This window comes from Crocodylus porosus, unplaced genomic scaffold, assembly GCF_001723895.1.
Source record: "Crocodylus porosus isolate Cpor-Errol unplaced genomic scaffold, CroPor_comp1, whole genome shotgun sequence".
Taxonomy (NCBI): domain Eukaryota; kingdom Metazoa; phylum Chordata; order Crocodylia; family Crocodylidae; genus Crocodylus; species Crocodylus porosus.
Genome location: NW_017728886.1, coordinates 196,827,298 through 196,850,948, shown reverse-complemented (window position 1 = coordinate 196,850,948; position 23,651 = coordinate 196,827,298). Strand labels below are relative to the sequence as shown.

Genomic DNA, 23,651 nt, shown 5'->3' with positions numbered 1-23,651 from the left:
TTCCGTAATTCCCACTACATCCGGACTGGTGTCAGCCAGCAGGAGGGTGAGTTCCTCCTGCTTGTTGCCCATACTACGAGCGTTTGTGTAGAGGCATTTGAGGCCTCCTGTGGGTGTGTGTACTGACCCCCTAGTCCCAGCGTTATCCTGGCCCCTCTCTCTTACCTGTTTGTTCGCTTTGCTCGCTGGTCTGGGCTGGGCCATCTCTGCTCCCTTCTCTGTCTTCCCTGAGGTAGTAGAAAGGACAGTTGGAATCATTCATGGGACATTACAGTTTACAAGTGGACCAAAATGGTCTTATTAACATGATGGTACTATGGTGTTGTCTAAAACAAAAGCCCATGCATAATACCAGTAAAGACTGTGTGGTGTTTTTGCACAGAGGATTTCAACCTGCAGAATCACTGTGCCTGTTGGACATTGTCATGTGGTTGATGATGCAGTGTGGACGACCTCAGACCGAGTGCCGACATAAATCCATGGAGCTCTTTTATGAGTTTGTTCCTCTTTTACCAGGTACTGAGGATCATGTTTAATGCAGCTCTAGTCTGCTGTTTCACAAATATCTCTATGCATGCCTGCTCAGTTTTGCAGAGTACAGTAGTTTACATTTTATTAAAAGAAAACTTTTTGTAGTCATGGTTGAGCAGCTGCTAGTATTCAGTATAAATGATGTGGCTCCTTCTTATAACGTAGGCTTCCTCACATTGCTCTGCTAATGTGTCTCTGCTCCGACTTGTAAGATGCACTTTTAGGTATAAAGTGGCTCTGGAGAAAGTGGCTGTGAGAGCATACTTTTCTGAGACAGAGCTGTTCATAAACCGTCTCTTCCCATTTGTCTGATATAAGTGGCACAGAGAAGTAGGACTGGAAGCATGGCTAGGCCCAATACAGTAGTCGCGTAATAAAAGCAACAAACTGAATATGTTTTCTTATGTTGATCATCAGGGATCCTAGTTTTCTACAGGGAAAAAAGCAGAAAATCTTCATTTTAGAAAACACAAAAATCCATGTTTTTCTGTGACCTACAGAAAAACACAGCAGCATCCTGTGGTGAGCAGTACCATTTTGCACTCTTTTTTCTACTGTGCTTTTTTCCTCTTGGCCAATAAGCATCACGCCCAAGCCCCTCAGCTGGTGAGCCAAGAGGCAAAAATAAGAGCAGAAAAGGTGCTTCTTGCTCTGCTAGGTTGTGGAAAAACAGATTTTTGCGGTTTTCTGCGGTGAACAGAAAACTGAGATCCCTGTTGATCTCATACTAAGATTCGTAATACATATGATAATGTTGGAGAAATCTTGTATATATAAAAACACATGTATGTGTACATAGGCTTTCTTGCACCACTCTTAATATGCTAATTGTGTATTTGTGTGTGATGTATATGGCTGGATCTGTGTGTATGTATGTGCAGGTGCACACATGTCTGGATCCAGCTGTACATTTTCTTGGAGAACTTCTAATTTCTCTTACTACTTTTTTTGTTTGTTAGGAAATAAGTCCCCGTCTTCTTGGCTGGGTGATGTTCTAAAAAAACAAGACAGCTCTTTCCTTATTAACAAATTTGAAGGAGGTGGCAATCGGGATGACAATCTGTGTGGGATCCTTTCCCACCCAACTCTCCATCACCTTCAGGAGCCCTTTAGTGTGCGGGCTGTTGTGCAGTGGATGGATATGTTTTTAGCAGCTTTGGACTGCTACAATACGTTCATTGAGCAGAGAATGTTCAAACCTGAAAATATACTAGGTAAGTGATTCTGACTACCGTTAAATTATTACTTAAATCCATATGATGATGGGTTTGTAGTTTAGGCTAGACTTTTTCTTGAGCACAGGTAGATATACAAGCTCCTAACCAGTTTGGCAACAGGGAGGCAACGTGGTTTTTTTTTTTTTTTTTAATTTAGTAGGCAAGAGTGATACCTCCTATTTACTTCTCATTTTTAGAAGTGTTTTCTTGTATTTATAAAGCGATTCATTCAAGGGGTTTGGACATGACTCCTTCCAAAGCCATTTCCTATTGTCGTTTATTGGCTAGAAGTGCTTACTAACATGCAGTGTGAGGATTGCCTTCTCTCCCCACTGCCAGCCCAGTGATTTGAATGTGTTACTTTTTTCTAATGTTTTCAGCAGCATCCAGTCTGAAGATCTCAGCAGCCATCATTCTGGTCATGTATGAAGCCCTGTTGTATATCGCTATTAGACACTGAGTCTGTATCCAGAAAGAGTTATTTTCATTTCTAAACAAGGCTTCTACAGTAGTAGAATGTGTAAGTGCAATTAGACAGCCATTTGTATAGTATTCAGTGCTTGTTTAAAAAAACCGTGTGTAAGGAGGTTAAGTTTTTGTTGTTATTAGAACTGTACAATGAGCAGGTCATTGAGGGCCTGATTGTTCAGATGTGAATTTGCCTTACTTCCATGTAGTTATAAATACCTGATGTGTGGGTCCAGGTACTTAATATATACGCACAAAGAATACAAAGTTGTATGAAATTCTATCCTTAATGTTACAAATTTAATTGGCATATCACTTGTTTAATAATAACATCTAAAGATTGGAACACTTTGAGTCTTAACATCCAACAGGGATTTATGGCACAAGGTACTCTCAAGAATGACCCACTTCTCCAGGCTAGTTTTGAGCCATGTGAGCATAGAATGTTGTGTTAAATTTAAGAGTTTAATTTAATGTGGCGTAATTCTTTCTAGGTACAAATTCTTCATTCCTGAGAGCTGTGGAGTTCTTCCTTGAAACTATTGCATTACATGATATACATGCAGCGGAACAGTGCTTTTACATTGAGTCAAAAGACAACGTGTTCAGTCCACAAGAAAGAGAAGAGTACAATTACAGCAAATGTACAATTGTAGTCCGAATTATCGGGTTTGTCAGCATGATCCTGGAGACCTGTCAACAAGATTTCTGGAAGGTAGGTGCTGGACTAGCAGCTCTTAGAAGCTGCTCTCTTCAGTTCATTAAAACTGTTATTTAAAGTTGGTGTTTCAGCTTCAGTGAGTGAGGTCTAAGGCATTTCCCTAGTGAAGAGGACAGGCTTATTACTAGCCTGGAGAAGTGGGTCATTCTTGGCAGCATCTTGTTAAGGGATTAATTAATCCAGTAATCCCTGTTGGATGTTAAAACTCATAGTGTTCTCATATTTAGACATAATTGTTGCAGTAAGTATAAAAAAGCCATATGGGTGATGAAGTTATAATTAAGAATAATATCCACTCCATGTGTCTGCCTTTTAGAATCTGAAATAGAGGGTATGTGAATACAAATACCTGACCTGTGGAACGGAGTGCAAATAGATATGCTGTTGCACAGTTCTGTCTTTAAGAATTAAGCATTTAATTGCTGTAGTGGTGAGATTCACTAATAGTATTTTGAAATGAGTTATTTGGAGTTAGAACTCAAATCAATTAATCATCCATATTTTGCTTTATTTCAGACACAACAAATATAGGGGAAAAGTGCAAATTGGTTTATTTTTTTAAAATAAAACTTGTCTGCATTTTACTTTTTGACTCTGTCTAGCTGCTTGAGAAGGAATTGCTTAATTTGAATCTGATAGAACTCCTAGTGGTGACAGTGTGTGATCCATCAGCTGTGGGCTTTAACGCAGCTGACGTTCAAGTCATGAAAAATCTCCCAGATAATACAGTGAGACTCATGAAAGCTTTGGCGAAATCTCCCTATAAAGCTTCTTTGGAGCTAAGCGTAAAGAAAAGAATAACATTGCACAGGTAGGAACTCTTTGATAACCATAATGATTATTAATAAACGTTGGAACTAACACAGCTCATAGTGACTGTGGAGTGAGTACAGTTTCCAGTGTACTTTTATGGGATGATGTATTTTATTTTCATGCTATGTCAATGTACTAATAAAAGCACAAGAAATAAAAAATATATATATATTTTCCTTGTCAGCATTCAGGAACTTTGTTCGGTTGATCTGTATGATCCAGATGCTCGTTTTGATCGTGTTAGAATTAGCTCCATCCTATCTGCATGCAAACAGCTCCACAAGGCTGGAGTGCTTCATTCTGTGCTGCAGTCTCAGGTAATTATTATTTTCTTATATGGTGAACACTTCCTTTTCTACAGCTAAGCTTAAAAAAAATAAAGGTCATGTGAAATAGATCAGTGAATAGTATTGCCCTTTTACAGGTGAGGAGACTGGCAGAGAGGGGAGCAGTGGTGAGGAGTTGGTGCTGTCAGTGAGATCAGAACTCTTGTATTGCTCATGTTCCCTTATACTAATGCTTTACATCATACTCTACAAATGTAAAAAGCAGCATTCAGGGCCTTAATTACTACACACTAGGGCATTAAAGCATCCGAATACATGGTGAAAGCTGTCTAGTATTTAATGATCTGCCCACACCTGTGCACTTCAGCAGTCAAAATGGAGGTTACTTCAACAGTATAAACTCTTTCAAATGGAGCAGTAGATTAAATAGCACATCTCCCACTTATTTTACTTGTCAGAGCAGCAAGCATATTGATTTAGATCTTAGAAAAAGCAGGCCAGTAAAATATAAATTGTTACATTTTATAAACTTGATTTATATTTATATTTTACTAGTATGGTACATTTTTGGAAATGGCAGTTAAAGATGTGTCTAAGACTTTACAAACCATATCAAGATAATCACAGAAATCTTGGTATCTCAATCAGAGGTAATTCAGGAGAAGCAGTTTTTCTTCTGATCTTAAAAATGAGCATTATGAAGAAATAGGTCTCAGAGAAGGAGTTTGATTACTTCTAGCAATACTTGACATCTGACCTGGTAGCTGTACAAGAAGTGCATGCAAAGCCTAAACAGCATTTCACCTCTAAATCTCTTACAAAAAGAGCCTAAGGAGACTGAATCTTTTTTACTTGAATAGCTATTTGTTTGCCATTTTTCCAGATGAGGGTCTTCAGGTATCAGACCCTCCTCTCCAAACAGGACTTCCTTTTATAGGATAGTCTGCTGTCATGGGCAGAGTACCCAAGGAACAGCAGAAGGAACTGAAGATGTTCCCCAAGAACCAGTTTTCATAAATTCATAGACATTAGGGCTGGAAGGGATCTTGGAAGATCAAGTCCAGCCCCCTGCCCGAAGGCTGCTGGGGTCATAGGATCCCAGTAAGATAAGTAACCAATTTGCTCTTGAAGGTGTTCAGTGTAGGTGCTTGAACCACCTCCGATGGCAGGCTGTTCCAGGCCTTGGGGGCTCGGACAGTAAAGAAATTATTCCTTCTGTCCAGCCTGAAACGGTCTTGCAGTAGTTTATAACCGTTTGACCTCGTCATCCCTTGGGGTGCTCTGGTGAACAAATGTTCCCCCAGATGTTGGTGGTCACCCCTGATAAACTTATAGGTGGCCATCAGATCACCCCTGAGCCTGCGCTTTTCCAGGCTAAAGAGCCCCATGTCTCTCAGCTTGTTGTCGTAAGGTCTGTTTTCCTGACCTCTGATCATGTGTGTGGCTCTTCTCTGGACTCTCTCAAGCTTCTCCACATCCTTTTTGAATTGTGGAGCCCAAAACTGGACACAGGACTCCAGCTGCGGCCTCACCAAGGCCAAGTACAAGGGGAGAATGACGTCCAGGAATTTGTTCAAGAAGCATCTATGGATGCAAGCCAGCGTTTTGGTCGCTTTACTAGCCACAGCATTGCATTGAAGGCTGGGGCTTCTTCATTGCATATTTGTCTGGGGCTTCTTCATTAATGCCACAGATGAAGGTGTAAAAACACCTTATCACCATGAAACTTTTGTCAGGTCTCCAACCACCCAACCTTCCCTGAGAGGTCCAGACAACCACAGAGGACATACCGCTTGCAAGGATGAGTTCTTTAGCTTCACCACTGATGAGACACTTCGTAGACTTGAGGACAGCAGGATATGATTGTTGCCCATAGGCCTTTATTTTGTACAAGGGGAAGGAACATAACAATAGCACTATTCCAGGTGTAGTTCTCACTGGAATACCACCATCTACAATGCCATTCTTTGAAAGAACAGACTAGAGCCTGTGGCAGTTGGTAAAGATGGCCATATTCATAAGTTAATAAAAAAACCTCACTGGCTTCAGTGGAACCCTTTTAATTCTATATATGCTAATAAAAACTTGGAGAGCTACAGTTTCATGACAGTATATTGAATGGTATCAGTGGTGTTACATAGATGGCTTGGTCTCTTCTTCCTAGCATCCTGGGTTCTGCTAAGATGTGGTAACAGTTTGTCCCCTCAATTTTCTGTACTAGTGGTAGTCATCTGAAGCTTGATACCTTAGGCTCAGAGAAGTTTAGAGTCCCTTAAATTTTGGTCCATATTTATCTTAATCTGAATATTGTCCCATATGATCATCAATTTATTCTGGCAAACAAATGTTCAGAGGGGTTTCTTAGGAGTATCAGTAGCCTGTAACACTTCATGAGGCCACTACTGGATCAGAGGGCTTGAAAAACAGAAAACCATGATTGCCTTTCTACAACTCCTATACAGAACAATTCTCTGAAAGTTTAATTTCTTCCCTTTCCCCCACCTTTTCCTCCCTTGGAAGCTAAATGGAACAGTTGAAAAGTCCTCTGTATATTGCATTTAACTTTTTTTGTGTTCTTAATTCATAGCAACCTAAAATGGAATCTTAGTGATTTTTTTTTTTGATTTTTTTTTTGGGAGGGGGGGGTCCCCCTTCTCCCTCTCTTTCCTCCCCATCTCCCCCACTTTTTTAGGGTTCAGGACTTCATTTCACAGTTGGCTCTCAACTTCTGTCAGTTGTTTACAAAGGGATTGCACCAGGGGATGAGAGAAAATGTCTACCATCATTAGATACCAGCAGCAAGCGACTGGCTGATGGACTCCTGCAGCTGGCCTTTGCTTTTGGTTGCCAGGTAGGATATGGTATGATTTCCACGCGGTATTTAAGAGAAGAGATGCCAGAACTTTAATTTGGTGTGCTCTCAGGAACATTGTAAGAGAAACTGGTTCACTTCAACAATGTGTACTTTTTGGAATGGGTGATATCTCTTTATATCTTGCTTACATGCATTCTTTCAGAGTGCAGTATTCATTAACATCCCTTAGCACCTCCACTCCACTCCAGTGCAGAGTGCCGGTAGGCAAATCATGGATTCTTTACTAAAGGAAATATCCTAGTATTGTACTGGTTGTGCTTTATTCTTTGTGTTTACTATTTGCTTGTTTACTACAAATACACATGCGACCGTTTGAGGAGGCAGTTTTAAAAGTTCTCTTGATTTCTCTGGGAGACGAGCAAAGTTTAGTACCCATAGATTTGCAGATTAACTCTGTGTCCTTGTGTTGGTTTCCACAGAGTGAAGAACTGGTGAGTCTGATGTTGAATACAGTGATGTTATCTGTACCACTTTCTGAAGCAGCACCAGGGAATCTGCTCAGCTTCTGCCATGGAGAGTACTTCTACAACTTGTTCTCAGAAACCATTAATCACGAACTGCTGAAGAACCTTGATGTGGCCGTACTTCATCTTATGAAATCAGCTGTGGACAATCCCAGAATGGTAATAGCTGCTAAAGATTCAAGAAGTATATAGAAAGATTATCAGAAAAATGAAGGTGCAAATAAACTGTAATGATCCAGAGGCTTAAAGGGCAGGGATGGAGGGAAAGGAGGTGTTTATAGTCATGTGTCCCAATGAATAGGTGTTATGTTTGACTGTTATTTCTAGGGTTTAATTTGGAACACACCGATTTCTTCTTTTTTGCATACTTTAATTTTAGGTGGGTACCATTCTGAATGGTATGTTAGATCAAAGCTTTAAAGAGCGTGCTGTACGCAAGCAGCAGGGAATGAAGCTAGTGACTGCAATCCTCAGAAATTGGATGAGACTTGACACCTGGTGGGCCAAAGATTCTGCTCCTGAGAGTAAAATGGCTGTGTTGACCCTGCTGGCCAAAGTTCTGCAGGTATACGTTGCTTAGAAAAATCGAAGCTACTTTTAGAAAGTTTATAGGAAAGTATGCCACCCTGAGAGAGCAGCAATTTTTGCTTGTCGTTTTATATGAGATAGACAGAAAAAGAAAAAAAACCATCTGGGAAATCATAAACAATGCGTATTAAGTATTAGAAAAAACAAACTGCTTTTTAACACTGAATTTTGTTCTTCCATTTGTTGTCCTTGTGGCCCAAGTTTTAGCTTCCTTTGACATCACTGAAAATACGTAATGAAATAAGTAGGGATTTTGGAGAAGGAAGTTGAGATTCAAAATTTCTTATTGGCCACTGAACAGTAGTTTTTAAGACAGGCTGTGACCATGCCTGTCTGTTTCAGTAAGCTATTTAAGAACTGAAGAACTCTAACCTCTTTGCCTGTCAGGTCTATCACCTTTCTGAATCTCTTCTTTTTCTTGTACCCTGAAGTTAGACTGCTGTAGATACTGGCTTTTGGGAGATATTTTTCTAAACCCATGCAGAAATTGCTAGGAAGAAGAATTATGACTTGTCACCTTCCCCTCCCTTCCTCTACCCCCACCATATAAGAACATTACTGGAGGAATGTTTAATGATGCACAAAGGGGTTTGTCTAATGGCTTATCTGACAGTGGAGTGTTCCCAAATGACCTGCCTTTGGGAGGGAGTTTAATATTATTTTTCTCGTGGCCACTGAAGTGTCACTGTACAGTTCTCTTTGTCATATGTGAGAGCTTTTTAAATTCTTACTAATGCTGTGTTTAAAACCAACACCCCTATCATGTATAAATTTGCATTTCCTGAATTAAATTCAGAAATGGATGACTATTCTAATTAAGAATAAAAATATAATGTATAGGGAGTATTCTTATAATAATGTATGTATTTTTTAAATTACATCTTTGATTTTCTTCTCTCCAGGTGGACTCTTCAATTTCTTTTAATACAAAACATGAGACATTTTTTGCTGTTTTTAATACCTATACTAGCTTGCTTGTTGATCAGAATTTGGGTCTAAATCTAAAGGTAAGTTGTTTTATATTTTTCCAGGTTAGAAGTAAAATCCCTTTTTATGGGAATATAGTTTCAGAAAATGTCTTCCATCATTAGACGTCAGCAGCAAGTGACTGGGTGATAGACTTCTGCAGCTGGCCTTTGCTTTTTATAGAGAACCTATATTACCTTGCTTTCATTTTTATAGTAGGAGCAAAGAATTTGCATTCTTCTCTCATCTTTCCAGGAAAATATACAAATCTGTAATGTGAAAATGACAAATCAATGTGCTCATAACTTCCTAGATGGAACCACGCGTTGTTAACCTTCTTTGTTTTTCCTAGTCATAGCTCATGTAGGCTTTAGGAGAGGTCAGCAATAGGTAGATATAATGATTTACAAATTCATTTGAAATGTATGAAGAATAAAATGGTAAAATGACTAACTTGATCAGACCATCTGCAGCAATTGAAACTGTCACCTGTGTAGGAAAAGAGTCAAGCGTCTTCTACATAAGCTAAAGAACCAGTTCTGTTAGCTGAAGACAGTAACGACCCCAATAACCTGTATGTGTTCTAGTTTACTAGAAAAGGACAAAAAGGTACGGGTAATGAAAGTTGTTGAATTGAGTATCTTGGAAACAGTGAGTTTTTTGTTCACAGAAAAAGTGCTGTATCATTGCCACTGCCAATTTGCCTCTATCCTGAACTAGACAGAATAGCTGTAGTGAATGTCCTAGTATTCATATTCAGTTGAACTTGAACTTTCTGCTCCAGCTACCAAGAAGTGTATCAAATCAGTATACAAGTTTTGGTGGTTTCTTCTGATGTTTAACATCTTTTAATTACTCATATGAGCCATGACCTATCTGTCCATGGGTAGGCTAGTCAGTACTGGCCAGAGCTGAATTTTGAACCATCCTAAAGAGAAAAAAGGCTGTCATCTCAACATCAATTACCTGAGCCATCCAACCACCCAGTGAAGTTGCTACTAAACCATGACATGTTAAGTTGTCTGATTGTTGTTGTAGATGGGAAAGGCCTTTTGAATTTGATATAACCACTCTTTATTTACTTTAGAGTCAAGCGGTGATTATCCTTCCATTCTTCACTAATCTGACTGGAGAAAGGCTTAAAGAGCTAAAGGATGCTCTTGACCAGCTTGTAGCCTTCAATTTTCCCATGAAATCTGATGAGTTCCCCAAGGGAACCCTGAGATATAACAACTATGTGGACTGCACTAAAAAGGTCAGTACTTGAGTGGGTTTAAGGTGTATAAATTAAAACATAAGTGAAACTTCTAGCAAAAAAATACAGTTTACATTAAATATGTCATCTCTGAGATGATGGGACTCCTTACTTCTAGATCACTGAGTTGTCCTAATTTATTCCTAACAGTTAAAAATTAGGAATTAAGAATATTAACGCAAAGGGTGCGTGGTTGGCTGGGATGATCCAGACGGGTATTGAAAGCTGGATTCATGATGTAAATGATGATGTTGACGACGATGACACTTAACTTTCTTGCTTGCCCCTTTTATGATTTTCTTTCTCTTGACTCCTTTGACTCCTTGCTTTTGTATTGGTCTGTCTGCAGTCAGCATATTGTTCATATTTTATCCTGTCAGCATATTCCTTTGTTCAACATCCGCGTTACGAGCACACCTCTTAATTTGGCCTTTTTCCATTGTCCATTGGTCTCCTTTATCACCTTTCATTAACAGATCCAATCATTTCATCCTTCTGATTCAGCCGATTAGTGCCAAGTTCAGTTAATTTGGGCTAGTAACAAAACTATTACTATGCTGTGTTAGAAAACCTTCTCGCAGTGATAGAAAAAGGAAGAAACATCATGAGAGCAAACCCAAGGCCATAAACTGCTTGCAAGAAACAAGGCCAGATGATCTTGCAAACACCAGCAAAATGAAAAGTTCAGATGATAACGAGGCTATACAGAAATTTAGGCTGAATATAAAAGAAAACTTAAAACAGTGCTATAATTTACCACAAACAGGTGCAAATTTAAAGCATAAAATATGACAAGCTGCCCTATCAAGGGGGCCTCTAATAGTTTGGAGAAGTTTTACTTATAACCACAGTGAATCCAGGAGAGGAGTGAGGGAAGGTTTAGCTACACCGCTTTGGGCCATGCAGCCCCTATGTAATGAGCCCTCTGAGCTCCTGGCTGGTCAGTGTGGGCTCTGGCTCAAACTCTGCTTATGCAGGGAGTTTTCAGAACTCATCAGCTGGTTGGTGTGGGCTTTTGCCATAGCCACTGTTTTGCACAGCTCTAGAGCCCAAGGAATGATCACTGCCATTCACCATCTGCTTCCTTATGGCAAACTTGAGTGCAGTAGAAAAGGAGGGGCAAATGCCAGCATTGCTCGCCCCCTGAGACCCAGAGCTATGTGAAGCAGTGCCTCTGGTAAGAGCCTGTGCCACTAGCTGATGAGCTTGGAGAACTCATTGTATGCTGAGAGCACAGCTGAAGCGGGGTGTGACCACACCACTGCAACCCACTGCTCCAGTCCTCTATGTAACCTTCCCATCCAGGTGGTGGTGGTAGCATTCCAGAAGTGACCCTGAGAAGCGTTTCTTCCTTCTTCCATTATTTGCTCCCTATAGATCTGTGTTTGATAGGCCAACTCTTCTGGTCACGTGGCAAAATCACTTCAGCTTTTTAGGGGCTCAGCTAGTAGGAGTCAAGCAGTTATTCCAATTGTTAAACTTAACTTTATTAGAACAAGTATTTGTAGAACTCTAAGACATCCAAATTCAGAGGCTTAAATTCTTTGTTCAGTTTCTTCTATTAGAGTCAGATTTTTGTCTCACTTTAGGGCTGTTGAGAACACAGTTATTGCAACTGTTGTGTTCTTTTTTTTCCCTTCTCTCTAGTTTCTAGATGCTCTGGAATTATCTCAGAGTCCTATGCTATTACAGCTGATGACAGAAATCCTGTGTAGGGATCATAGACACTTCATGGAGGACTTGTTTCAAACCAGCTTCAGAAGAATTGCCAAAAGGTGAATTCAGTTTATTGTCCCTCTTTGAAACCTTGCTGAAGCATGTAAACCTTACAGTGGTAGCCTGAGACCTAGTAATAGAATAATATACATTAATAATAAACATACAAGCAGTAATACGCATACAAATATTATATTTTTGGCTGTTGTTTTTAAGAGATTTTGTGTCTCTTCCCACCCATGCCTTCATTAATTATAACATATCCTTCTAAAATTTCCCCTTGTTTGCCTTTTCCAAGTACTTGCTATAAAACTCAGTCAATTATTATTTTGTCTTCCCCTGTGATACTTCAGATGTTTGGACAAATTCTGCAAAGCCTTTATAATGCAGTCTGTTCCAGTATGATTCAAATCAAGACACTAATCATGCAAGACAATCACAGGATTCTTGACCCCAGTTGCCTTCCTGCCTAGAGTCGGGGGAGCTGGACCCAATGATCCGCAAGGTCCCTTCCAGCCCCTAACAATCTATGAATCTATGAAATATATTATGCTGATTCGTTTACTATGAGAGTTACATGACAGATCAGCAGTATTGCTAACATGTCCATTGAATGGTACAACAAAAATGTGTTGTTTAGAACACATTCTCTTCTAGCTTATATTTTGATTTCTAGTTTTGTGACTTAAGTCTTTTTGTTATGCTCATATTTGTTTGGGATTTTTAGATTTATAATTATCTATAGTATCATATGCATGTAGCAAAACTGTTCTAAGTAGGCTACATTTTTTTTTTCCTTTCTGTAAATTTGGGAAGCAACTAATCCTTCTCATTTTTGTTGCTGTTGTTTTGGAAATCAAGACCAGCCTCTTTTATTATTCAGAGAAAAGGAGGCCCAAAGTATCTCTGTGGTGTGGTATATCTGCCATTTTTCAAGTTTTTAATTCCCCCTCTTTCTGCCTTTTCCTTTGACCATGTTACCATTTAGTAGCAAATGGTAGCTACATTTGGCTTCATTTGGGAAGTGATTAGCAGCTTTTTCCTTGTTATCTATTTATCTCCCCCTTCTGAGGGTGGGGGGTGGGTCTCTGCATATTACATAGGATGTAGAAACATTTCTATTAGAGTCATAGAAGTAAGGCTAAAAGCGACCTTCAGAGGTCATCTAGTCCAGCACCCTGCCTCAGGCAGGATCACCCCTATCCAAACGGTCCCATGCATAGAGGATGAGATTCCAGATGCCCAGCAGTTCCGTACCACAAGCTGTGTACCTTAATGAATCGGATACTTCTTTTGCAAAATTGTGAGACTAGGTGATTGATCCATGGTGATGAGAGCCCAGACTCCAGTAACTGATACCTTTTTTTGTATAGATGAGATTTGTTACTTAGTTTGAACACATCTGTAAACCAACAAAACTGGATGCTGGACAACAAATTGTTGTATATGACAAATTTCCTATGCGTGGCTAATTTGGCTTGCTGTACATGCTCAGTTATATAATAATATTTTGAATAGTTGAAAAGATGTGAATATACATATACAAGAATTGCTTCAACTATGCAGCTTTCTATGGAATGAAATACATCCATGTTTAACAGTAGGCCGCAGCACCATACCTGTTTGATAGGAAGTGGAGGAAAAACATGGCGTCTGACAGTATGAGGAGAAATCATGTGGGTGTAGATTGTAATGACCCATTTGGAAACCGAGTCAAGGTTTGGGCATTCCCCTCAACAAGACAGAATCTTTAGTGACTTCAGGTGGTACAGTCCTGTGCTTCACATTTCATTGGAGATGTTAGGAGAGAGAATTTGTATGCCAGGTTGTGGTGTTGGTCAAATAGTGACTTGTGCAGAAGAATGTTACTTAATAAAAGATTAAACCCTGATACTGGTAGCCTTGAGAAATCTGCTGAGGTCGTGATACGAGTAAGTATGAATGGAAAACGGGATAAAGAAGTAGATATTATGCAGAGTTTTAAAACTTAAGCAAATTTGGTAGTGGAACTTCGTCATCAAAAAATGTTCATCCCATGTAGGAGTGACTGCAACAAACAAGTGGTGCTCTTAGACACTGTGTACAAAATGTTCCAGAGTGAATCCCTTCTTTCAAATGTCACACGTCAAGCCTTTTTGGATCGCTCTCTCCTCACACTCCTGTTACACTGCAGCCTGGATGCACTGAAAGAATTCTTCAGCAAGATTGTAGTGGAAGCCATGGATACACTCAAGTCCAGGTTTACAAAGGTAAGCATCATTTATTCTTTACAGTTAGAACAGTTTCTCTACAGAGTTAGTCATTCTCTGAGATGTTACAAATATATAGTTTGTTTAGCTTAGAAACAAGATTGAATTTAAAAGAATGTTTCCAATTTTTGAGGACACTAGAAGGAAAATTAACACAGTAAGGGCCTAATTTCTTGCAGAAGGGCTAGTTCTCTTCCACAAGACATCTTTTGAATGTCTCTGTACTTCCCTGTTTGTGCCAGGAGAGAGGCTCTTTTCCTGGCACAAAATGAGCACCTGTAAAATGGCCTAAGTTTGAACATCTAGGTCATGTCCAGATGAGTACAGACGTCTGGTTCCGTGGGGACAAGAAGCAGTGCACAACTTATGCCACTGCTACGTGTCCCAGGGCAAAGCCTGTGCCATGAATCCTCTGCAGCCTAATCTGGGGGCTGGGGAAGCTGCAACTGCAGCTTTCCTGCAGCTTGCAGCCTGGCCAGCAGCAGGAGGATGGCTTATTCAACCCTTCTTTTTCTTATTATTTTTTTTTCCTAACAGCCCCTAATAAACTAAATTAATTACAGACACACAGTAGATAGCCCAATAAGCGACAGCTTAATATAAAGTATTCATAAATTATTTAAGAGCAGCTTGAAACCTGACTTTTGATATAAAATTATTGTTACCTTTAGAACAAGGAAAGGAATGAGAAGCAACTCATACTGTGGAAACAGTAGCAAAATATGTTATAAGGACAAGAGCTAAGAGATCTTTCTGTGCTTTTCTTTTTAGTCAAATGAAACAGTTTTTAACACACAAATCATCAAGAAAATGGGGTATTATAAGATCCTGGAAGTGCTGTATTCACGTCTCTCAAAAGAGCATGTTCACTCGAAGGACTCTCAAATTAACCAGGCTTACCAGGGCACCACAAATGTAGAAGGGAATGAACTTACCAAGATGCTAATAAAGTAAGAGTTTCTCGTGTGTAATAATCTTTATTTGCTTCTAATTAGCTAAGGAGCCAGGCGCTGTTTCCAGTTTGGAAAAAAAGATCCATCCTAGCAATGGATAAATTTAAGAGAAGATCCAAATTGTGCTTTAAACACTAGATATTGATTTAGATTTGTCTCAATATGGTGATATGGTGACCACCAAATGTAGAGACCAGGGCCATGAACAGATGTTATAGCTGAAGTGTTTTGAAAGGGTAAGTGGTCAAATGTACATACTTTATAAAGAGCTCCTTCTATTGTACTTTCTGGCTGTGGCTGAAGAGCCATGCTACTGCATGCTGTTGTGGGCATTATGAAGCACTTGGGTGGGGGGGGCACAGAGAAGAGGAGCTGTAAGTCTGTTCATGGCCAAAGTGCTCCATATTTTAAGCACTTCAGAGTGCAGTAGCTTTTGAAGTACTTTACATATCATGTCTGTCCATATCCTGGAATACTTCATCAGGGTAGTTACAGCTTTTCTTAGTTTCTTGATTGTATGTCTTGTGTCATGGGAGGATGGGAGTATTTAATAAAGGACATATCTTGCTGTCTCTGAAAATGATGCTCTTTAAATCAACTTTATATATTTTATTCTAGCTTGCTAATGAAAGACTCTCTAGATCTTGTTAGTGTCCCTTTTGTCCAGTGAAATTGGAAGCATAACACTTAAATGGAAAAGGTCTGTTTGGCCATGTAGTCCCTGATGATGAGTTGTTTCATAGAAAGGATATGCGTTTTAGTTATTCCTAAATGATGCTCACCATTAAGATGTAACATTAATATTTCTAACAGTATCTTAGGCACCTTTCGCTGTGTATGCTTATTACAGTAATTATGATCCTGAACCACAGGATCCCAGGATACAATTTATTCTTAAGGAGCCAACAGTTTTCCCAGTATCACTGCACTATAGGTATTGTAGACTTGCATTTACATCATTATGAATTCGCAGTAATGGCAGCAGGTATCATTTTTGATGAATTAACACCATAGAAAGAAAAATAATACTACATGTAAAAGTTCAGTAGCATTGTTTTATTTTACAATTAAATACCCTTCCTCTTTGACACATACAGAACAATAAAATGTAGCAGATTTAATTAATTTATATTTATTTTATTTCCTAATTCATTACATCTTACAAGGATCTTTCTTTAAAAAACTAGCTGATGATTGGCAGAACTTTGAAAACCAGATTGAGGTTTGCATTATTTGCCTGCTGTATAATGATTCCTGTCTGGCCTGTTCCCGCTTGAATTTCTGGGGAAGAGGTTTGTGAAATTTACCTATATGGGCAGAGGAATTATATCCCTCTAATTTGAAATAGCTGAAGTAATAGGTTCCTTGCACTGGGAATTTCTGTAGAAATACTAGCTAAGGTTTGTTTCATTGGTGCTGGGTGATACTGCTGCCACAAAGGATTCCTATTGAAAACTTAAATTTATTTGAGGTGGTGTGTGTTGGTACTGCTTGATTGCACTCTGGCTCCCTTACAAAGCTTATGTTGTCTTTCTGCTTCCTTCACTAGTCTTTGTATTGGGGCCTCTGTGATATTCTACAAAATGTTGACAAGATTTTTGGTCTCTTTTTAAGGTCTTGCTATGATGCATTTACAGAAAATATGGCAGGTGAGAGTCACCTTTTGGAAAAGAGGAGAGAGTATCATTGTGCTGCATATAACTGTGCCATTGCTGTCATCAGTTGCGTCTTCACTGAAAGTAAATTCTACCAGGGCTTCCTTTTCACAGAAAAACCAGAAAAGGTGAATGTTGATGAGGAAACTACTGTTTGTTGTTAATGTTCTGCAGGGTCCATCCAGTATAGTAAGACACTAATGGGAAGATTTTATTTACGTTTCAGTGAATCAAACCAAAACCTGTTTCCCACAACTGTTCCTTCTCTTAATAGTATCTGAAATAAACAGGGAAATGGTTGGCTTCTTTTAATCCTATATAGCATTTGAATTGCAGATCACGGTTTCCATATCTGGTTGGGGGTTAAAGTAGCAAGATGTTTGACCTACTCTGGTTTAAATAGTTGTTGGTTAAGTACAGAAAATAACCAACATTTAGTTTCTTAAATATTAATAGAGTTGGAATGTTATAGCTGTGAAGATACAGGAAATATGTGAGAAGCTCGGTATTTTAGTGAAATCTTTTCTGGAACAACTAAATAGTTGGAGAAATGTTAGCAGAAGAGCACTTCTATGTCTGAAAGCTTGTTTAGCATCTCTTCTAATTGTGTAGTTGTTCCAGTAAAAGGTAGTGCCAAAAAAAATCTTGCTTCTCAGAAGATTCTAAAAAGAACGTTTATATTAGTATAGTTTTCATGAATGAACTCATTGAATGAGACCATTACTTTTCATTATGCTTGGTATGTTGAAATAGATTCTATTTAATCTGGCTGCAGTAGCAGTCACTGATTACATTATGACTTCCTAAATTGTCAGCTATACTTTGGTTCACAGAACTTGCTCATTTTTGAAAACTTGATAGATCTGAAGCATCAGTATTCTTTTCCTGTAGAAATTGAGGTGAGTATGAGCTCTGTGCTTTGTTATAATTAAGTGGAAATGTTAAATTGCTTTTAATGTTATACAGTCATTACATACCATAGTATTTACACATGCAAAGAGATAGGGAGATGGAAATAATGCTGTTGGAGTGCATGACATTGATAGGAAAAATCCACTTATATCTTCTTTTTTTCTTTTTTTTAAACTAGTTAATTTATCATTTTTGCAGGCAGAAATCCCAGATTGGGAGTTGAAAAGCACAGCTTTTATTGTTTTGGCAAACTTACTCTGATAACCCACTACCAGAATTAGTAATTCATTTGGCGCAAGTTAGTCCTAAGCACTGTTAATCAGCATTGCAATTCATTTTTAGTAGCTGGAACCCTTTCTTTGGCTATCAGTTGAAAAGCTATATTACTTTAGATAAATATGCTATCTATAAAAGATGTTCAACTTGTTTGGGTTTTGTTGTTTAATTCAAGTTAAAAACCATGCAAAAAAACTTAGCTCTTTATTGTGTCTTAGATGCCAATGGAAAGGAAGAAAAGGTATATTGCCATTAGGAAGGAAGCCAGAGATACAGTAAATGGTGATCCAGGTAAGATATTCATTGATTTAAAATTTAATTCATTTTTTTAATAATCTTAAATTTACAGTTGACATTTGTACATTTTGATTTTGATGTGCTTATTTTGTATTAGAGATGAGTCTGGAAAAGCTGCCAGTGAGATCTAAAGACGGTTTGGTGGTTCTCTAGTAATGGAGTTATGGAAAATATTATTTCCTTCTATTTTCTCAATAACTTCATGTAAATGTAGCATTATATAAAATTTGCCAACTGAGACTATATTTTGCATTTTGATGTTTGTTAATTAGCTTTCTAAAGTTTTCCCACTCCAGTATTTTTCAGAGTATATGGAAGATGATCTGTTCTATACTTCTGTTATCATTAATATGCGGTCAATTTTTAATTGCTAATACTTATTTATAAGCAGAAGTTCTTACATCCGGGCATATTTTTACAAGGAAGGGGACAATTTATCATTTCTAACAGAACTTTTAATTACAGTAAAATCTGAACAAAGACCTTGTACTAAACACACGCGTAGCTACTAGGGCTGTGCCAAGGTTCGGGTGCTGATTTCGATTCAGAGGAGATTCAGCCCGATTTTTGCGTCCGAATCTCCGAATCTGAATTGAATCGGAAGACCAATAGAAAGGTCCAAATTGATCTGAAGCCTCCAAATCAATTTGGGAAATATTTGGAGAAAGATTCAGAGATTTGGGCAGTCCCTGCTCACCGTCACAGGAAGCTGAACCTGGGCTCCATGCTGGTAAGTAGGGGGCTGTAAGAGGGGACCATGGGGAGACCCCCGCCAGGTCCCATCCCCTGCCTGCTCCCTTGGTCCCCCTGAGCACCCCCCTGACCCTTGCCCACTCTCCCAGCCCCGGCAATGGCTGTTCTGCCTGGCCCCAGTGTCCCGGCTCTTACCAAAAAAAAAAAAAAAGCCCCACACTGACCAGCTGCTGCCAGGTGGGGGGTGTGATCCCTACTGCCCCCCACTGCCCTGCACTGTCTGGGGGGCTCTGCACAAGCCCCCATGACCGCCCCGCCTGGCCCCAGCATTCTGGCGCTTAAAAGAAAAAACCCTATAACAACAACAACAAAAAAAAGCCCTGCACTCACTGGCTACTGCAGTGGCCCTTGGGGCCTCTCGGGGCTCGTGGCAGAGCCCCCTATGCCGCACGGTGCAGTAGGGATTGCCCCCCAACCTGGCAGCAGCCAGTGGGTGCAGGGCTCTTAAAAAGTCGGGACACTGGGGCTGGGCGCTGGGCGGGGCAGCCATTGATGAGGCTGGGAGAGCGGGCAGGTAATGGGGCCTGTTTGATTTGGACATTCAGCTGAATCTCCAAATCAGATTCAGCTGAAATGATCTGGGACTGTGATTTGAATCACTCCCCCAAACTGGCCAAATCCGAAGTGAATGCTAGCTGCTTCACACAGGCCTAGTAGCTACTGTGCCTGATCAATTTTTATCAATCTTGTGAGTTGTCACTAAAGGCAAGTTTAATATGAGTTATTGTCTTAATTAACAACTTATTTTTCTTATTCAGATCAGCCTCAGTATTTGCCTTCTGTATCCTATATGGTAGACAGCAGTCTCAGTGAGGAGATGAGTCAGTTTGATTTCTCCACTGGAGTCCAAAGTTTTTCTTATAACACGCAAGACCCAACAGCTGCTAGTGCTCGTTTCAGGAGAAAGGTGATTAGAGGCTTGTATGCTGTGTAGCGGAATAAGCTTGTCAATTTCTTGATAAATAGATACGATAACTGGAAAAGCAGGCTTCATGTATGTGGTGTTTGTACAGATACAAGGTTCAATAGCATTTTGCCAAGTGGGTGTAGTCTTGCAGCCCTCGACAGCTCACCAAAAATCAACATGTAGCCCTCTAGCTGAAATAATTGCCCACCCCTCCTCTACTATGTGTCTAGGCTGTCTTAAGTAGGAGTTAAGATTTACCCCTTTTAATATCTAGTCAATTAAGAAAAGTAACAGTGGTTTTAGATTTTACAACTGCATGTAAATATTTTTGTGCCAGTTTTTAAAAAACTCACAATTTAATATTTCCCATTTCCTTACACCCCTTTGCTGGGATGCATGAAATAATCATTAGAAAGGGCAAGAGAGCAATATTTTCTCTAGCATTTTATCATTGTACTATCTTAAGTGGTGTTGTGTGCCAGTTCTACATAGAAAAAATCAGACTTGAGTTGAAGTTGTGTCAGTGGTCAAGTCAGGAAGAAATTGCCTTATTGCGCATAAGTCTGAAATATTTGCCTTTGGAAAAGACACTAGGCATTTGAGTTACCATCAGTATTAAAGGCAAGATTTCAAAATTAATCATAATATGATATCAGGAAAGCCAGCAATTTTCCTGTTTTAACAGTTGACATAAAATTAACCAACATATTTTTATTGTAGGATCTAACCACAAGCTACATCAAATTGCTCAAATTTCCATTCCTTTTTAGTGGTGAAAGCAGTTTTTTCTTATTGGAAAATTGGCTTCTAAATGAATCTGTGATTAAATACTTCACAAATACCTTGAGTGGGAGTTGGGGTGTGCATGTAAAATCTTGCATAACTGATGTGGTGTCGGATGGCAGTTTTCTTCTCCAGCTGTGAACTGAAATTAAGTTCTGTGGGGTCTGACTTCAGTGTATGTTTCTGGTTTGCCACTAGACTCTAATAAATGCCTAAGTCAAAGCAACAGCTGGCTGATATCCTTAGGCAAATGTGTTTTGGGTGGTTTTGGTTTGAACTATGTATTTGATGTAATCCCCATTAAATAGTATTGTAATAAGGTTTGCATAGGTGGACTAGAAAATCAGAATGTATTCAGTATTAACACTTATGATTAAAAAAAAAATGAAGCACTATCCTTTTTTGTACAGGAATCCACTGAGTCCATGGTTCTAGATGATGAAATGGAACTCGAGATGGATGAGCTCAATCAACATGAATGTATGACAGCTATGACAACCCTGATTAAACATATGCAGAGAAATCAGATCACACCCAAAGTAGATGAGGTCAGTACTGTTTAATGGCCTAGCCCACTAGTTACAAATATGATGCCAAGAAAGGGGTTTATAATGGAAACCTTGCTTTGTAGTGTTTGTGGTTGTAGTAGAATAAAACCTTCTGTTTCTTCTTTGGTAATTTTAAGTTGTTCTTATTTTAAGGGAAGCTTTTCATTTTGATTACAGGGGGCAGTTCCAGTAGCCCTTCCTCCATGGATGAAGTTCCTGCATAGCAAATTGGGGAACCCATCAGTACCATTAAACATTCGCCTCTTCTTAGCAAAACTTATTGTTAATACTGAGGAGGTGAGTAGTTTCATTGCATTAAGTTCTGATTCTTTTTGCTTAAATACAGTCTTAAATTATAATTGCAGCTGCATAAGCCTTTTAGGACAAACTCCATTTCAGACTAAGTTTTTCTGGGTTCAGCTTTTGTTACTTAGCCCTACTGAAGGAAAGCATTGCCAGCTTAGCCTTCAGGTGAAAACTGGGTGATATTGATTATATAAATTAATGTGGGGCAAACCTTATTGAATAAAACCATTTGATTTTGCATAGGTCTAATTGCAATAAAATACAAATGTGTATGGTTCTCCTTTAATGACTGAGGAAATGCTTTCTCTTCCTGGTCCAAGCTAATGTATTTCTACCCTACCTGCATCAATTTCCTTAAAGCTGAGTACTCTTACTTGCTTTAGATACTTGTATCATAACTTTTACCTTCCAGTGAATATCAAATCCAGAGTATAAAACTACTGCATTTCATAGCATTTCAAAACCAGTGTAATAACAAATCTCTAGAGTAACAGTTTGAACAGTATGTATTTTTATGTGCAGATGTGGGTTACTTCCCTTTGGAGGGTGGCTCTGTATGTGAAACACTGGTATAATTGCTATATTTAGTGGGCTCCAGTGAAAGAAATAATTTATTGTGAACATCAATGTTGAAGGCTTGTAGGCAGAAAGAATAAGCAGCAAGTATAATTACAATAAGGAAATTTTATTAAGATTTTTTTTTTAATCCCTGCAGTCTATTTTTTTTGGAGGAAATGAGGTAAAAACTGTGTTGAAAAGGTGAATTTAATAGGTTTTTATGTCTTAATGCATTAACTTCTTCAATACTAAGTTAGTTTTAGAGTTGATTGTTTGTTCTTTATTCTCTCTAGGTTTTCCAACCTTATGCAAGGCATTGGCTTGGTCCCTTGTTGCAACTTGTTGTTTCTCGGGATAATGGAGGAGAAGGGATTCATTACATGGTGGTGGAAATAGTAGTTACTCTGCTTTCTTGGACTAATGTAGCTTCTCCCAAAGTAAGGAAATAGAGAACATTATAGTTGTATGTCATTATGTAAAATGGAGTATATGTAATGGTTTTATTCCATCCTTCCTTAATACACTTTTTTTCTTTTCTTTTTTCATAGTCAATATAAACAGCTCGATTGGTTTAAGAAAAAAGTTTAGGGTTTTAATCAAAGAATCTGTGCCCATACATTGAGAGCAGCTTGTTGAGCAATAGGGATCCCAGATTGTTTTGGTCTGCTAACAGATACTTCATGCCATTTAAATGCAGCAGACTACAGCGTACTTGACAAATATGTATTTATGGACTTAGAGGTGACACTGTCATGTCTTGCTGTAGTTGAATATTAAGTTTTCACAGATGTGTGTTGAAAACCACGTTCTTACCATTTTGTCAAAGATAAATGAATGTTGAGTAACTTAGAGCTTGTCTGTGCTACAGGTCTTCTCTAAGCAGATGGCTTGTTGTTAGTAGGGATACAGTGTACCTGGAAGGCACTACTGTGGAAAAGGGCTATAGCTGTCAGCAAAAAGCATGGACATGTCTTCACTTGCTCTGTGGCAGCTTTCCTGTGGTGGCAGAAGCTTTCTATTGTTCATAGAGCAATATTGTACTACCAGCAAGAAGGAGTGGGTTGGATGTGTTCTCTCTTTTGCTGGCTGGATATGAGTTAAGCTATATTTTTGCTTGACCCATCCTGTCAACAGGTGTCAGAGCTCCTCATAAAGCAACTCCATTTCTGCTGAATTCTGACCTTGACTTCACTGCAAAATCATACTGGGTCAAAAACAATGTGAAGAATTAAATTGCTCAGCACCCATATTGATTGGGACTTGGGAGTCAGTATAGACAATTTGTGGTTAGCACCATGTCAGCTACTCATGTCTAACTCTTTTCCCATTTAAAATGAAGCCCAGCTGATAGAATGCCTAATTGGAATGGAGGTCCTTATATTATAGTATTCTGAGCATTACATCTCTGTTTCATAGTTTCATAGTTTCTAGAGTCGGAAGGGACCTGAGCAGATCATCTAGTCTGACTCCCTGCCATGTCAGGAAAGAGTACTGGGGTCAAATGACCCCAGCAAGGTGTTCATCTAACCTCCTCTTAAAGACCCCCAGGGTAG

At 39.0% G+C, this 23,651-nt stretch overlaps 1 protein-coding gene across 1 annotated transcript in view; it reads left to right on the top strand.

Moving 5' to 3' along the window:
• PRKDC (protein kinase, DNA-activated, catalytic polypeptide) overlaps positions 1-23,651 on the top strand; it is a 131,690-nt gene that overhangs the window by 41,251 nt on the left and 66,788 nt on the right. Inside the window, exons 30-49 of the mRNA XM_019542262.1 lie at positions 383-516; positions 1,491-1,745; positions 2,711-2,931; positions 3,540-3,748; positions 3,935-4,067; positions 6,730-6,888; positions 7,332-7,535; positions 7,756-7,941; positions 8,867-8,971; positions 10,018-10,185; positions 11,833-11,960; positions 13,943-14,150; positions 14,922-15,100; positions 16,718-16,886; positions 17,592-17,657; positions 18,165-18,237; positions 19,755-19,903; positions 21,097-21,234; positions 21,412-21,531; positions 22,392-22,535. Coding sequence (XP_019397807.1) covers positions 383-516; positions 1,491-1,745; positions 2,711-2,931; positions 3,540-3,748; positions 3,935-4,067; positions 6,730-6,888; positions 7,332-7,535; positions 7,756-7,941; positions 8,867-8,971; positions 10,018-10,185; positions 11,833-11,960; positions 13,943-14,150; positions 14,922-15,100; positions 16,718-16,886; positions 17,592-17,657; positions 18,165-18,237; positions 19,755-19,903; positions 21,097-21,234; positions 21,412-21,531; positions 22,392-22,535 — 3,148 coding nt within the window. The remainder of the gene's footprint in view (positions 1-382; positions 517-1,490; positions 1,746-2,710; positions 2,932-3,539; positions 3,749-3,934; positions 4,068-6,729; positions 6,889-7,331; positions 7,536-7,755; positions 7,942-8,866; positions 8,972-10,017; positions 10,186-11,832; positions 11,961-13,942; positions 14,151-14,921; positions 15,101-16,717; positions 16,887-17,591; positions 17,658-18,164; positions 18,238-19,754; positions 19,904-21,096; positions 21,235-21,411; positions 21,532-22,391; positions 22,536-23,651) is intronic.